Source organism: Hyperolius riggenbachi, chromosome 10, assembly GCF_040937935.1.
Source record: "Hyperolius riggenbachi isolate aHypRig1 chromosome 10, aHypRig1.pri, whole genome shotgun sequence".
NCBI lineage: Eukaryota > Metazoa > Chordata > Amphibia > Anura > Hyperoliidae > Hyperolius > Hyperolius riggenbachi.
The window spans coordinates 138,837,417-138,854,073 of record NC_090655.1 but is presented as its reverse complement, the minus strand read 5'-3'; the positions used below and the strand labels follow the sequence as shown (position 1 = coordinate 138,854,073).

Below are 16,657 nucleotides of genomic sequence, written 5' to 3'. Positions count from 1 at the left end.
ACAGTAGATGATGAACTCCCAAAATTCTTTACAATTTCACACTGTGGAATGTTATTCTTAAAGGACAGGTTCGAGGTAAAACATAAAACGAAATCTACTTACCTGGGGCTTCCTCCAGCCCCTGGCAGCCAATCTGTCACTCGCCGCAACTCCGGTGTCCTGGGGTCCCTCGCCAAGTCGGCATCTTCTGAACTACTGCGCCTGCGCAGGATGTTCCTGGCCACAGGGGCGAGGGACACTGGAGCTGCAGCGAGGGACAGATCGGCTGCCAGGGGCTGGAGGAAGCCCCAGGTAAGTAGACATTGTTTTTTGTTTTTACTCGCATCTCCCCTTTATATTTTTACACTATTTATCCATAGAAATTGGTGTATCCTCCCCAACTTTACTTCTGAAAGACTTAGGCTGGAGACACACTGCAGAGCGCTTTTTGGATTGTTTTTGTTTTTAAAAAAAAGATAATCTTTCTTTCAGTTAATAGATTATCTCCTCCATTCACATTAAAATAAATTAATTGCAAATAGGGCTTTGAAATTGGTGATAATGAAAAGTACTTCAGAGTAGACAGAAAAGTATAAGCATTAATAAGTGTGTTTAAGGTCTTACAAAGAGTTCTCATTTAAGTGAGCTATAATTAATGAGTACTCACCATGTGATCTGCTTCATAGCCGAATAGCACGTTTATGCAACTGTCCAGGTCTTTTGTTTTGTTGATGAGATCTTCAGACACATTGTACATTACTTGGCATGTCCCTGAAGCATCCTCCTAACAATATATATACACAAAACGAAAATGGCCAAGTGCTTTCCAGTTATTGTTGTGAGCACAGACATGACACTGCAATCAACAACCAGTTATTCACTAACCTTTCAGCAACCCTTACAAATGTGCAGTAAGAGGATATGAGGGGCGGAGCAGTGCTTTTCAGCGCTGCTAGATTTGGGCGCAGCCGGCACCTCCATAGACTTCAATAGGAATCACTCCTATTGATGCGCTCAGTGAGTAACGTCGGCTCCTTCAGAAGACGGAGCCGAGGTTGCTGTAAAACATAATAATTCGGCCTCCAGCAATCGCTGGAAGCCGAATTATTTCATTCCCCCACTATCCATGGTGCCCTGGAGGGGGAATAGTAATTAAATCGGCTCGGACTTGTGCAGAAGCAGGATCAGCTATATACCGCTGTATCCTGCGCCCAAGTCTACCGGCGCCGATTTCAAATGTACTCATGAGGGGGTATATGAGAGAGAGTATGAGAATTAGGGCCTTAGCACACTTGTGCATTACATTACTGATTTCAGCAACACATGTCAGTGTACTATAGGCAAGGACACCAGAAAGGACTTAGAACGCATTTTAAAAACACACTCCTAATGCACACCCTTTTTATTATGCATTTTTTTTTATAAAGCGCAAGTGGGACCAGGCCTTCAGTGAGGGCTGCAATCCAAGTTTTCTTGGATTAGTTGTGTTGTATGTTTCCAGCTCAGGAGAAGCTTAGTAAATCCTAGCCAAAGAGTACTTCAAAACCTATAGAAAAGGTTTCAGGTTGTTTTCTTTGAGCTATAACAATACATATTATGTACTTACTATGGGTTAACCAGCTGTGTATAAACAAAAACAAGATTAGCCTATCAGCTTGCTTAGATCAGTAATAGTTACAGTAATAAATGTTTTGTATGTTTCCCAGTATAGTACTTCATTATTGTGAAAGTAATATGGGGGTAGAGGTATCCTTTCATCCTATGATAACAGGGGATGGAGGAATTCTCCTATAACATTGCATTGGAAAATTTCCCCATTACAAGGCAGACATAAATCCTCCCATAACGGGATAAAAGAATCCTAGTATGACAAGATGTTAGAGCTCTCCTATAAGAGGAACTAAAGGTATTCTACCACTAAAAGGGGACAAAGAATACCCATAACAGGGATAGATGACTCTTCCCATAAAAATGGACAGGGGAATCCTCCCATAATAAACAAATAAGAAGGAGGCACTTGCATGTATCAAATCTCAGCAATACACACAAAATTGTGTATTGTTGAGATTTGATAAAAGCAAATTTAAAAGCCTATTGAGTGACTCCTTCTTATTTGTTTATTCTAAACAAGTGTGGAGTGGAAGCTTGAGAACCGGCTACTGATCAGGCTTAAATATAAAGGTTACTCGTGGCAATTTCTATTTTGTTAATGCTCCCATAACAGGGGATAGAGGAATGCTCCCATAATAATGGACAGGGGAGTCCTCCCATAACAGGGGGTACAGGAATACTCCCATAATAATGGACAGGGGACTCTTCCCATAACAGGGGATAGAGGAAGGCTCCCATAATAATGGACAGGGGAGTCCTCCCATAACAGGGGATACAGGAATACTCCCATCATAATGGACAGGGGACTCCTCCCATAACAGGGGATAGAGGAATGCTCCCATAATAATGGACAGGGGACTCCTCCCATAACAGGGGATACAGGAATACTCCCATAATAATGGACAGGGGACTCTTCCCATAACAGGGGATAGAGGAATGCTCCCATAATAATGGACAGGGGACTCCTCCCATAACAGGGGATACAGGAATACTCCCATAATAATGGACAGGGGACTCTCCCATAACAGGGGATAGAGGAATGCCCCCATAAAAATGGACAGGGAACTCTTCCCATAACAGGGGATAGAGGAATGCTCCCATAATAATGGACAGGGGACTCTTCCCACAACAGGGGATAGAGGAATACTCCCATAATAATGGACATGGGACTCCTCCCATAACAGGGGATAGAGGAATGCTCCCATAATGTTGGACAGGGGATTCCTCCCATAAGAGCGGATAGAAGAATACTCCCATAATAAAGGACAGGGGACTCTTCTCATAAGAGCGGACAGAAGAACACTCCTACAATAATGGACAGGGGACTCCTCCCATAACAGGGGATAGAGGAATGCTCCCATAATAATGGACGGGGACTCCTACCATAAGAGTGGATAGACGAATACTCCCATAATAATGGACAGGGGACTCCTCCCATAACAGAGGATAGAGGAATGCCTTCATAATAATGGACAGGGGGCTCTTCCCATAACAGGGGATAGAGGAATGCTCCCATAATAATGGACAGGGAACTCCTCCCATAACAGGGGATAGAGAAATGCTCCCATAATAATGGACAGGGAACTCCTCCCATAACAGGGGATAGAGGGATGCTCCCATAATGATAAACAGGGGATTCCTCCCATAACAAGGGATAGAGGAAAGCTCCCATAATAATGTACAAGTGACTCCTCCCATAAGAGCGATAGAAGAATACTCCGATAATAATGGACAGAGGACTCCTCCCATAACAGGGGATAGAGGAATTCTCCCATAATAATGGACAGGGGACTCCTCCCATAACAGGAGATAGAGGAATGCTCCCATAATAATGGACAGGGGACTCCTCCCATAACAGGGGGTACAGGAATACTCCCATAATAATGGACAGGGGAGTCCTCCCATAACAGGGGATAGAGGAATGCTCCCATAATAATGGACAGGGGAGTCCTCCCATAACAGGGGATAGAGGAATGCTCCCATAATAATGGACAGGGGACTCCTCCCATAACAGGGGATAGAGGAATGCTCCCATAATAATGGACAGGGGACTCCTCCCAAAACAGGGGATAGAGAAATGCTCCCATAATAATGAACAGGGGACTCCTCCCATAACAGGGGATAGAGGAATGCTCCCATAATGATAAACAGGGGATTCCTCCCATAACAAGGGATAGAGGAAAGCTCCCATAATAATGTACAAGTGCCTCCTCCCATAAGAGCAATAGAAGAATACTCCGATAATAATGGACAGGGGACTCCTCCCATAACAGGGGGTAGAGGAATGCTCCCATAATAATGGACAGGGGACTCCTCCCATAACAGGGGATAGAGGAATGCTCCCATAATAATGGAAAGGGGACTCCTCCCATAACAGGGGATACAGGAATACTCCCATAATAATGGACGGGGACTCCTACCATAAGAGTGGATAGACGAATACTCCCATAATAATGGACAGGGGACTCCTCCCATAACAGAGGATAGAGGAATGCCTTCATAATAATGGACAGGGGGCTCTTCCCATAACAGGGGATAGAGGAATGCTCCCATAATAATGGACAGGGAACTCCTCCCATAACAGGGGATAGAGAAATGCTCCCATAATAATGGACAGGGAACTCCTCCCATAACAGGGGATAGAGGGATGCTCCCATAATGATAAACAGGGGATTCCTCCCATAACAAGGGATAGAGGAAAGCTCCCATAATAATGTACAAGTGACTCCTCCCATAAGAGCGATAGAAGAATACTCCGATAATAATGGACAGAGGACTCCTCCCATAACAGGGGATAGAGGAATGCTCCCATAATAATGGACAGGGGACTCCTCCCATAACAGGAGATAAAGGAATGCTCCCATAATAATGGACAGGGGACTCCTCCCATAACAGGGGGTACAGGAATACTCCCATAATAATGGACAGGGGAGTCCTCCCATAACAGGGGATAGAGGAATGCTCCCATAATAATGGACAGGGGAGTCCTCCCATAACAGGGGATAGAGGAATGCTCCCATAATAATGGACAGGGGACTCCTCCCATAACAGGGGATAGAGGAATGCTCCCATAATAATAGACAGGGGACTCCTCCCAAAACAGGGGATAGAGAAATGCTCCCATAATAATGAACAGGGGACTCCTCCCATAACAGGGGATAGAGGAATGCTCCCATAATGATAAACAGGGGATTCCTCCCATAACAAGGGATAGAGGAAAGCTCCCATAATAATGTACAAGTGCTCCTCCCATAAGAGCGATAGAAGAATACTCCGATAATAATGGACAGGGGACTCCTCCCATAACAGGGGGTAGAGGAATGCTCCCATAATAATGGACAGGGGACTCCTCCCATAACAGGGGATAGAGGAATGCTCCCATAATAATGGACAGGGGACTCCTCCCATAACAGGAGATAGAGGAATGCCTTCATGATAATGGACAGGGGACTCCTCCCATAACAGGAGATAGAGGAATGCTCCCATAATAATGGACAGGGGACTCCTCCCATAACAGGAGATAGAGGAATGCTCCCATAATAATGGACAGGTGACTCCTCCCATAACAGGGGATAGAGGAATACTCCCATAATAATGGACAGGGGAGTCCTCCCATAACAGGGGATAGAGGAATGCTCCCATAATAATGGACAGGGGAGTCCTCCCATAACAGGGGATAGAGGAATGCTCCCATAATAATGGACAGGGGAGTCCTCCCATAACAGGGGATAGAGGAATGCTCCCATAATAATGGACAGGGGACTCCTCCCATAACAGGGGATAGAGGAATGTTCCCATAATAATGGACAGGGGACTCCTCCCAAAACAGGGGATAGAGAAATGCTCCCATAATAATGGACAGGGGACTCCTCCCATAACAGGGAATAGAGGAATGCTCCCATAATAATGGACAGGGGACTCCTCCCAAAACAGGGGATAGAGGAATGCTCCCATAATAATGGACAGGGGACTCCTCCCATAACAGGGGATAGAGGAATGCTCCCATAATAATGGACAGGGGACTCCTCCCATAACAGGGGATACAGGAATACTCCCATAATAATGGACAGGGGACTCTCCCATAACAGGGGATAGAGGAATGCTCCCATAATAATGGAGAGGGGACTCCTCCCATAACAGGGGATAGAGGAATGCTCCCATAATAATGGACAGGGGACTCCTCCCAAAACAGGGGATAGAGGAATGCTCCCATAATAATGGACAGGGGAGTCCTCCCATAACAGGGGATACAGGAATACTCCCATAATAATGGACAGGGGACTCCTCCCATAACTGGGGATAGAGGAATGCTCCCATAATAATGGACAGGGGACTCCTCCTATAATAGGGGATAGAGGAATACTCCCATAATAATGGACAGGGGACTCCTCCCAAAACAGGGGATAGAGGAATACTCCCATAATAATGGACAGGGGACTCCTCCTATAATAGGGGATAGAGGAATACTCCCATAATAATGGACAGGGGACTCCTCCCATAACAGGGGATAGAGGAATGCCCCCATAATAATGGACAGGGGACTCCTCCCATAACAGGGGATAGAGGAATGCTCCCATAATAATGGACAGGGGACTCCTCCCATAACAGGAGATAGAGGAATGCTCCCATAATAATGGACATGGGACTCCTCCCATAACAGAGGATAGAGGAATGCCTTCATAATAATGGACAGGGGGCTCTTCCCATAACAGGGGATAGAGGAATGCTCCCATAATAATGGACAGGGAACTCCTCCCATAACAGGGGATAGAGAAATGCTCCCATAATAATGGACAGGGAACTCCTCCCATAACAGGGGATAGAGGGATGCTCCCATAATGATAAACAGGGGATTCCTCCCATAACAAGGGATAGAGGAAAGCTCCCATAATAATGTACAAGTGACTCCTCCCATAAGAGCGATAGAAGAATACTCCGATAATAATGGACAGAGGACTCCTCCCATAACAGGGGATAGAGGAATGCTCCCATAATAATGGACAGGGGACTCCTCCCATAACAGGAGATAGAGGAATGCTCCCATAATAATGGACAGGGGACTCCTCCCATAACAGGGGGTACAGGAATACTCCCATAATAATGGACAGGGGAGTCCTCCCATAACAGGGGATAGAGGAATGCTCCCATAATAATGGACAGGGGAGTCCTCCCATAACAGGGGATAGAGGAATGCTCCCATAATAATGGACAGGGGACTCCTCCCATAACAGGGGATAGAGGAATGCTCCCATAATAATAGACAGGGGACTCCTCCCAAAACAGGGGATAGAGAAATGCTCCCATAATAATGAACAGGGGACTCCTCCCATAACAGGGGATAGAGGAATGCTCCCATAATGATAAACAGGGGATTCCTCCCATAACAAGGGATAGAGGAAAGCTCCCATAATAATGTACAAGTGCTCCTCCCATAAGAGCGATAGAAGAATACTCCGATAATAATGGACAGGGGACTCCTCCCATAACAGGGGGTAGAGGAATGCTCCCATAATAATGGACAGGGGACTCCTCCCATAACAGGGGATAGAGGGATGCTCCCATAATGATAAACAGGGGATTCCTCCCATAACAAGGGATAGAGGAAAGCTCCCATAATAATGTACAAGTGACTCCTCCCATAAGAGCGATAGAAGAATACTCCGATAATAATGGACAGAGGACTCCTCCCATAACAGGGGATAGAGGAATGCTCCCATAATAATGGACAGGGGACTCCTCCCATAACAGGAGATAGAGGAATGCTCCCATAATAATGGACAGGGGACTCCTCCCATAACAGGGGGTACAGGAATACTCCCATAATAATGGACAGGGGAGTCCTCCCATAACAGGGGATAGAGGAATGCTCCCATAATAATGGACAGGGGAGTCCTCCCATAACAGGGGATAGAGGAATGCTCCCATAATAATGGACAGGGGACTCCTCCCATAACAGGGGATAGAGGAATGCTCCCATAATAATAGACAGGGGACTCCTCCCAAAACAGGGGATAGAGAAATGCTCCCATAATAATGAACAGGGGACTCCTCCCATAACAGGGGATAGAGGAATGCTCCCATAATGATAAACAGGGGATTCCTCCCATAACAAGGGATAGAGGAAAGCTCCCATAATAATGTACAAGTGCTCCTCCCATAAGAGCGATAGAAGAATACTCCGATAATAATGGACAGGGGACTCCTCCCATAACAGGGGGTAGAGGAATGCTCCCATAATAATGGACAGGGGACTCCTCCCATAACAGGGGATAGAGGAATGCTCCCATAATAATGGACAGGGGACTCCTCCCATAACAGGAGATAGAGGAATGCCTTCATGATAATGGACAGGGGACTCCTCCCATAACAGGAGATAGAGGAATGCTCCCATAATAATGGACAGGGGACTCCTCCCATAACAGGAGATAGAGGAATGCTCCCATAATAATGGACAGGTGACTCCTCCCATAACAGGGGATAGAGGAATACTCCCATAATAATGGACAGGGGAGTCCTCCCATAACAGGGGATAGAGGAATGCTCCCATAATAATGGACAGGGGAGTCCTCCCATAACAGGGGATAGAGGAATGCTCCCATAATAATGGACAGGGGAGTCCTCCCATAACAGGGGATAGAGGAATGCTCCCATAATAATGGACAGGGGACTCCTCCCATAACAGGGGATAGAGGAATGTTCCCATAATAATGGACAGGGGACTCCTCCCAAAACAGGGGATAGAGAAATGCTCCCATAATAATGGACAGGGGACTCCTCCCATAACAGGGAATAGAGGAATGCTCCCATAATAATGGACAGGGGACTCCTCCCAAAACAGGGGATAGAGGAATGCTCCCATAATAATGGACAGGGGACTCCTCCCATAACAGGGGATAGAGGAATGCTCCCATAATAATGGACAGGGGACTCCTCCCATAACAGGGGATACAGGAATACTCCCATAATAATGGACAGGGGACTCTCCCATAACAGGGGATAGAGGAATGCTCCCATAATAATGGAGAGGGGACTCCTCCCATAACAGGGGATAGAGGAATGCTCCCATAATAATGGACAGGGGACTCCTCCCAAAACAGGGGATAGAGGAATGCTCCCATAATAATGGACAGGGGAGTCCTCCCATAACAGGGGATACAGGAATACTCCCATAATAATGGACAGGGGACTCCTCCCATAACTGGGGATAGAGGAATGCTCCCATAATAATGGACAGGGGACTCCTCCTATAATAGGGGATAGAGGAATACTCCCATAATAATGGACAGGGGACTCCTCCCAAAACAGGGGATAGAGGAATACTCCCATAATAATGGACAGGGGACTCCTCCTATAATAGGGGATAGAGGAATACTCCCATAATAATGGACAGGGGACTCCTCCCATAACAGGGGATAGAGGAATGCCCCCATAATAATGGACAGGGGACTCCTCCCATAACAGGGGATAGAGGAATGCTCCCATAATAATGGACAGGGGACTCCTCCCATAACAGGAGATAGAGGAATGCTCCCATAATAATGGACATGGGACTCCTCCCATAACAGAGGATAGAGGAATGCCTTCATAATAATGGACAGGGGGCTCTTCCCATAACAGGGGATAGAGGAATGCTCCCATAATAATGGACAGGGAACTCCTCCCATAACAGGGGATAGAGAAATGCTCCCATAATAATGGACAGGGAACTCCTCCCATAACAGGGGATAGAGGGATGCTCCCATAATGATAAACAGGGGATTCCTCCCATAACAAGGGATAGAGGAAAGCTCCCATAATAATGTACAAGTGACTCCTCCCATAAGAGCGATAGAAGAATACTCCGATAATAATGGACAGAGGACTCCTCCCATAACAGGGGATAGAGGAATGCTCCCATAATAATGGACAGGGGACTCCTCCCATAACAGGAGATAGAGGAATGCTCCCATAATAATGGACAGGGGACTCCTCCCATAACAGGGGGTACAGGAATACTCCCATAATAATGGACAGGGGAGTCCTCCCATAACAGGGGATAGAGGAATGCTCCCATAATAATGGACAGGGGAGTCCTCCCATAACAGGGGATAGAGGAATGCTCCCATAATAATGGACAGGGGACTCCTCCCATAACAGGGGATAGAGGAATGCTCCCATAATAATAGACAGGGGACTCCTCCCAAAACAGGGGATAGAGAAATGCTCCCATAATAATGAACAGGGGACTCCTCCCATAACAGGGGATAGAGGAATGCTCCCATAATGATAAACAGGGGATTCCTCCCATAACAAGGGATAGAGGAAAGCTCCCATAATAATGTACAAGTGCTCCTCCCATAAGAGCGATAGAAGAATACTCCGATAATAATGGACAGGGGACTCCTCCCATAACAGGGGGTAGAGGAATGCTCCCATAATAATGGACAGGGGACTCCTCCCATAACAGGGGATAGAGGAATGCTCCCATAATAATGGACAGGGGACTCCTCCCATAACAGGAGATAGAGGAATGCCTTCATGATAATGGACAGGGGACTCCTCCCATAACAGGAGATAGAGGAATGCTCCCATAATAATGGACAGGGGACTCCTCCCATAACAGGAGATAGAGGAATGCTCCCATAATAATGGACAGGTGACTCCTCCCATAACAGGGGATAGAGGAATACTCCCATAATAATGGACAGGGGAGTCCTCCCATAACAGGGGATAGAGGAATGCTCCCATAATAATGGACAGGGGAGTCCTCCCATAACAGGGGATAGAGGAATGCTCCCATAATAATGGACAGGGGAGTCCTCCCATAACAGGGGATAGAGGAATGCTCCCATAATAATGGACAGGGGACTCCTCCCATAACAGGGGATAGAGGAATGTTCCCATAATAATGGACAGGGGACTCCTCCCAAAACAGGGGATAGAGAAATGCTCCCATAATAATGGACAGGGGACTCCTCCCATAACAGGGAATAGAGGAATGCTCCCATAATAATGGACAGGGGACTCCTCCCAAAACAGGGGATAGAGGAATGCTCCCATAATAATGGACAGGGGACTCCTCCCATAACAGGGGATAGAGGAATGCTCCCATAATAATGGACAGGGGACTCCTCCCATAACAGGGGATACAGGAATACTCCCATAATAATGGACAGGGGACTCTCCCATAACAGGGGATAGAGGAATGCTCCCATAATAATGGAGAGGGGACTCCTCCCATAACAGGGGATAGAGGAATGCTCCCATAATAATGGACAGGGGACTCCTCCCAAAACAGGGGATAGAGGAATGCTCCCATAATAATGGACAGGGGAGTCCTCCCATAACAGGGGATACAGGAATACTCCCATAATAATGGACAGGGGACTCCTCCCATAACTGGGGATAGAGGAATGCTCCCATAATAATGGACAGGGGACTCCTCCTATAATAGGGGATAGAGGAATACTCCCATAATAATGGACAGGGGACTCCTCCCAAAACAGGGGATAGAGGAATACTCCCATAATAATGGACAGGGGACTCCTCCTATAATAGGGGATAGAGGAATACTCCCATAATAATGGACAGGGGACTCCTCCCATAACAGGGGATAGAGGAATGCCCCCATAATAATGGACAGGGGACTCCTCCCATAACAGGGGATAGAGGAATGCTCCCATAATAATGGACAGGGGACTCCTCCCATAACAGGAGATAGAGGAATGCTCCCATAATAATGGACATGGGACTCCTCCCATAACAGGGGATAGAGGAATGCTCCCATAATAATGGACAGGGGACTCCTCCCATAACAGAGGATAGAGGAATGCTCCCATAATAATGAACGGGGACTCCTCCCATAACAGGGGATAGAGGAATGCTCCCATAATAATGGACAGGGGACTCCTCCTATAATAGGGGATAGAGGAATACTCCCATAATAATGGACAGGGGACTCCTCCCAAAACAGGGGATAGAGGAATGCTCCCATAATAATGGACAGGGGACTCCTCCTATAATAGGGGATAGAGGAATACTCCCATAATAATGGACAGGGGACTCCTCCCATAACAGGAGATAGAGGAATGCCTTCATGATAATGGACAGGGGACTCCTCTCATAACAGAGGATAGAGGAAAGCTCCCATAATAATAGACAGGGGACTCCTCCCATAACAGAATAGAGGAATGCTCCCATAATAATGGACAGGGGACTCCTCCCATAACAGGGGATAAAGGAATGCTCCCATAATAATGGATGGGGACTCCTCCCATAACAGAGGATAGAGGAATGCTCCCATAATAATGTACAGGTGACTCCTCCCATAACTGGAGATAGAGGAATGCTCCCATAATAATGGACATGGGACTCCTCCCATAACAGGGGATAGAGGAATGCTCCCATAATAATGGACAGGGGACTCCTCCCATAACAGAGGATAGAGGAATGCTCCCATAATAATGGACGGGGACTCCTCCCATAACAGGGGATAGAGGAATGCTCCCATAATAATGGACAGGGGACTCCTCCTATAATAGGGGATAGAGGAATACTCCCATAATAATGGACAGGGGACTCCTCCCAAAACAGGGGATAGAGGAATGCTCCCATAATAATGGACAGGGGACTCCTCCTATAATAGGGGATAGAGGAATATTCCCATAATAATGGACAGGGGACTCCTCCCATAACAGGAGATAGAGGAATGCCTTCATGATAATGGACAGGGGACTCCTCTCATAACAGAGGATAGAGGAAAGCTCCCATAATAATAGACAGGGGACTCCTCCCATAACAGAATAGAGAAATGCTCCCATAATAATGGACAGGGGACTCCTCCCATAACTGGGGATAGAGGAATGCTCCCATAATAATGGACAGGGGACTCCTCCTATAATAGGGGATAGAGGAATACTCCCATAATAATGGACAGGGGACTCCTCCCAAAACAGGGGATTGAGGAATGCTCCCATAATAATGGACAGGGGACTCCTCCTATAATAGGGGATAGAGGAATACTCCCATAATAATGGACAGGGGACTCCTCCCATAACAGGAGATAGAGGAATGCCTTCATGATAATGGACAGGGGACTCCTCTCATAACAGAGGATAGAGGAAAGCTCCCATAATAATAGACAGGGGACTCCTCCCATAACAGAATAGAGGAATGCTCCCATAATAATGGACAGGGGACTCCTCCCATAACAGGGGATAAAGGAATGCTCCCATAATAATGGAAGGGGACTCCTCCCATAACAGAGGGTAGAGGAATGCTCCCATAATAATGTACAGGTGACTCCTCCCATAACTGGAGATAGAGGAATGCTCCCATAATAATGGACATGGGACTCCTCCCATAACAGGGGATAGAGGAATGCTCCCATAATAATGGACAGGGGACTCCTCCCATAACAGAGGATAGAGGAATTCTCCCATAATAATGGACAGGGAACTCTTCCCATAACAGGGGATAGAGGAATGCTACCATAATAATGGACATGGGACTCCTCCCATAACAGAGGATAGAGGAATGCTCCCATAATAATGGACAGGGGACTCCTCCTATAATAGGGGATAGAGGAATGCTCCCATAATAATGGACAGGGGACTCCTCCTATAATAGGGGATAGAGGAATACTCTCATAATAATGGACAGGGGACTCCTCCCATAACTGGAGATAGAGGAATGCTCCCATAATAATGGACAGGGGACTCCTCCCATAACAGGGGATAGAGGAATGCTCCCATAATAATGGACATGGGACTCCTCCCATAACAGGGGATAAAGGAATGCTCCCATAATAATGGACGGGGACTCCTCCCATAACAGAGGATAGAGGAATGCTCCCATAATAATGGACAGGGGACTCCTCCCATAACAGGGGATAGAGGAATACTCTCATAATAATGGACAGGGGACTCCTTCTATAATAGGGGATAGAGGAATGCTCCCATAATAATGGACAGGGGACTCCTCCCATAACAGGGGATAGAGGAATACTCTCATAATAATGGACAGGGGACTCCTCCCAAAACAGGGGATATAGGAATGCTCCCATAATAATGGACAGGGGACTCTTCCCATAACAGGGGATAGAGGAATGCTCCCATAATAATGGACAGGGGACTCCTCCCATAACAGGGGATAGAGGAATGCTCCCATAATAATGGACAGGGGACTTTTCCCATAACAGGGGATAGAGGAATGCTCCCATAATAATGGACATGGGACTCCTCCCATAACAGGGGATAAATGAATGTTCCCATAATAATGGACGGGGACTCCTCCCATAACAGAGGATAGAGGAATGCTCCCATAATAATGTACAGGTGACTCCTCCCATAACTGGAGATAGAGGAATGCTCCCATAATAATGGACACTGGACTCTTACCATAACAGGGGATAGAGGAATACTCCCATAATAATGGACGGGGACTCCTCCCATAACAGGGGATAGAGGAATGCTCCCATAATAATGGACATGGGACTCCTCCCATAACAGGGGATATAGGAATGCTCCCATAATAATGGACAGGGGACTCCTCCCATAACAGAGAGCAGAGGCTTCCTCCAATATAAAGGGGCAGAATAATCCTTACACAACTGGGGATTGTGGAATCTTACTATAACAGCAGATAAAGGTATTCTCTCATAATTGAGGAAAGAGGAATCCTACCCTAATAGGTGATAGAGGGACAGAACCATCACAGAAGGAATAGAGGAATCCTACCATAACATGTTCTAGATGAATCCTTTAATTGCAAGGGATAAAGCAATACTTTTATACTAGGAATCATTTTTATAATTATTATTTAGTATTTCTACAGTGCAGACATCTTCTGCAGCACTGTACAAAGTATATAATCTTGTCACTAACTGTCCCTAACAGGGGCTCACAATCTAATCCCTACTATAGTCATATGTCCATTGTAGTCTAAACCATTTGTTAGGGGAAGCCAATTGACTTATCTGTATGTTTTTGGGATGGGGGAAAGAAAACTGGAGTGCCCATAAGAAACACACACAAAATTGGGAGAACATACAAACTCCATGCAGACAGTGCCCTTGCTGGGATTTGAACCAGGATAACAGTATCCTGATAAAACAGGGGTAAAGGTGGCCACTAACGGACCAATTTCTAGCAAAAAATCGTTCAAGCGATCAGAAATTCTGATCGGATTGGTTGTAAATAATCTCCATTGATGGGTACAATCGATTACGAACGATTATAAAAATAGTCATCTGATTTGATTTTGGTGAAAGCAAAATTTGGATTTTCTAGTTTGTTGTGATAGTTAGGAAGGAAAGATTGGTTCGCTGATGGTGTAGTGAACCATTTTTCTTCTGATCAGAATTATCTGATCACTCGAACGATTTTTTGCTAGAAATTTGATCGTTAGTGGCCACCTTTAGAGGAATTCATTTCTACCATAACAAGGAACGGTGGAATATTCCATAACTGAAGATAAAGGGATCCTTTCATAAACCTCACCTGCTTTAAAAGCAAGATCCCCAGTGGATCAGGTCCATAGGGGAGGGTAAAGAGGATCCCAATCTTAAAGTGGATCCGAGGTGAAATTTTACTCATTGCATAATTGTGTTCCTTTCCTATTGTTCATAGGGCATTCCTCAAGCCAAATACTTTTTTGTTTTTGTTTTAATACTCTAATTCCCTATAAACTACAATGCCCACAGGTTTTCAGAGAGCCTTGGCAGTAACAAGGGCTCATGGGAGCTCAGTCTGGGCAGGAGGAGGAGGAGGTGTTACTAGCCATTGATTTCAGAGGCAGAGGAGAGGAGGGAGAAGGAGGGGGGATTAGGTTTTTTTGCTCAAGATGCAGATAAGCCTACCTCTGTGTAATGTTTACAAACAACATGGCTGCTGTCACTGTATCACAGGAAGAAATAATCATTTTCTATTAAAACTGTTTGCAGCTAGATTTGCTGTGTAAACTATCTAAACTTTAGATAAGATATATAGACAAGTTACTTGTTATAGCTAGTTTTTCATCTCGGATCCGCTGCTAGGCAGAGTGTAAACATATGCTCAGCGGAGTGAATTGCTGCTTTAATCCTGTGGAGTAACGTTGCTGGGATTCAGTGATTACTATAAGCAAGAGCTAATGTACTCATGATATTTTGCATAATGTACTTTTACAAATACAATGTTAGCTTTGAGATTACCTCCAAATGAATCCCAGGATGAGGCTGAAACTGGAACAGGCTGACAAGTCCTCTCTTTAAGTTCAACACTTTATCATTGTTTTCCTCTGTGCTGTAAAATCCTAACACCTGAAAAACACACAGTCATTAATAAGGCACAACAATGATCTCTAAAGTGTGTCTCATTGCCGAACAGCTGAAAGGTGACATTGCAATTTGCACTGATCACTGTACACATCTGCCCTCCACTCCCACAGAAATCGCTGCTCTAGTTCTCCAAACAAATTAGGAAACACCTTTATATTTGTATGATTCTACCAAAAAGTGCTAAGACAACACAACCAGCTCTCATGGAAGGGGTTTCTGTAAGTAATCAAGATCAGGGGCAAACGCAGGATTTTTAAGGGGGGGATTCCTGAAAGGTCCAGAAGTACTTATGTCCCCAAGTGCTTCCGAATACAGGTGGCTCCATACTGCCCATGCACAAAAGTGCGCTGGCGTATTACGGAGCTGCCTATCTTTGGAAGTACTCAAGGACACAAGTGTTTCTGAGGGCTTCTGGAAGCAGCAAATTTGAACAGGGGACAGCGCTGGAACAACTCCCCGAGAGAGGAACGGGAGATAGACTTAGTTTGGACAATTCAGTGGAATATGTCACGTCACATAGCGCAAGCGATACCCATATGATGCATCTGCGGAAGATGGCGGCGCTATATAAATACTAAATAATAATAATTTGCCTCACCAGAATTGCACTTTTATTTAGCTTTCCTGTATGACAAGAAGACACAGCCAGCCAGCACTAGGGGAAGAGGGAAACAAAGGTGAATGAGGGAGGGCTGGTGCACACCAAGAGGGCTTCTGAGCGTTTTTCAAATCAACATTGATTTGAAAAGCGCTTGGCTAATTTTACCCTAT

The 16,657-nt window shown here is 45.7% G+C and overlaps 1 protein-coding gene across 2 annotated transcripts in view; it reads right to left on the bottom strand.

Annotated features, from left to right (window-relative positions):
• Positions 1-16,657, bottom strand: part of LOC137535676 (microsomal triglyceride transfer protein-like) — a 101,639-nt gene that overhangs the window by 68,208 nt on the left and 16,774 nt on the right. For both annotated transcript variants that reach the window (XM_068257540.1, XM_068257541.1), the window contains 2 exons: positions 15,761-15,868; positions 647-763 (listed from right to left, as the gene is read on the bottom strand). In XM_068257540.1, coding sequence (XP_068113641.1) covers positions 647-763; positions 15,761-15,868 — 225 coding nt within the window. The remainder of the gene's footprint in view (positions 1-646; positions 764-15,760; positions 15,869-16,657) is intronic.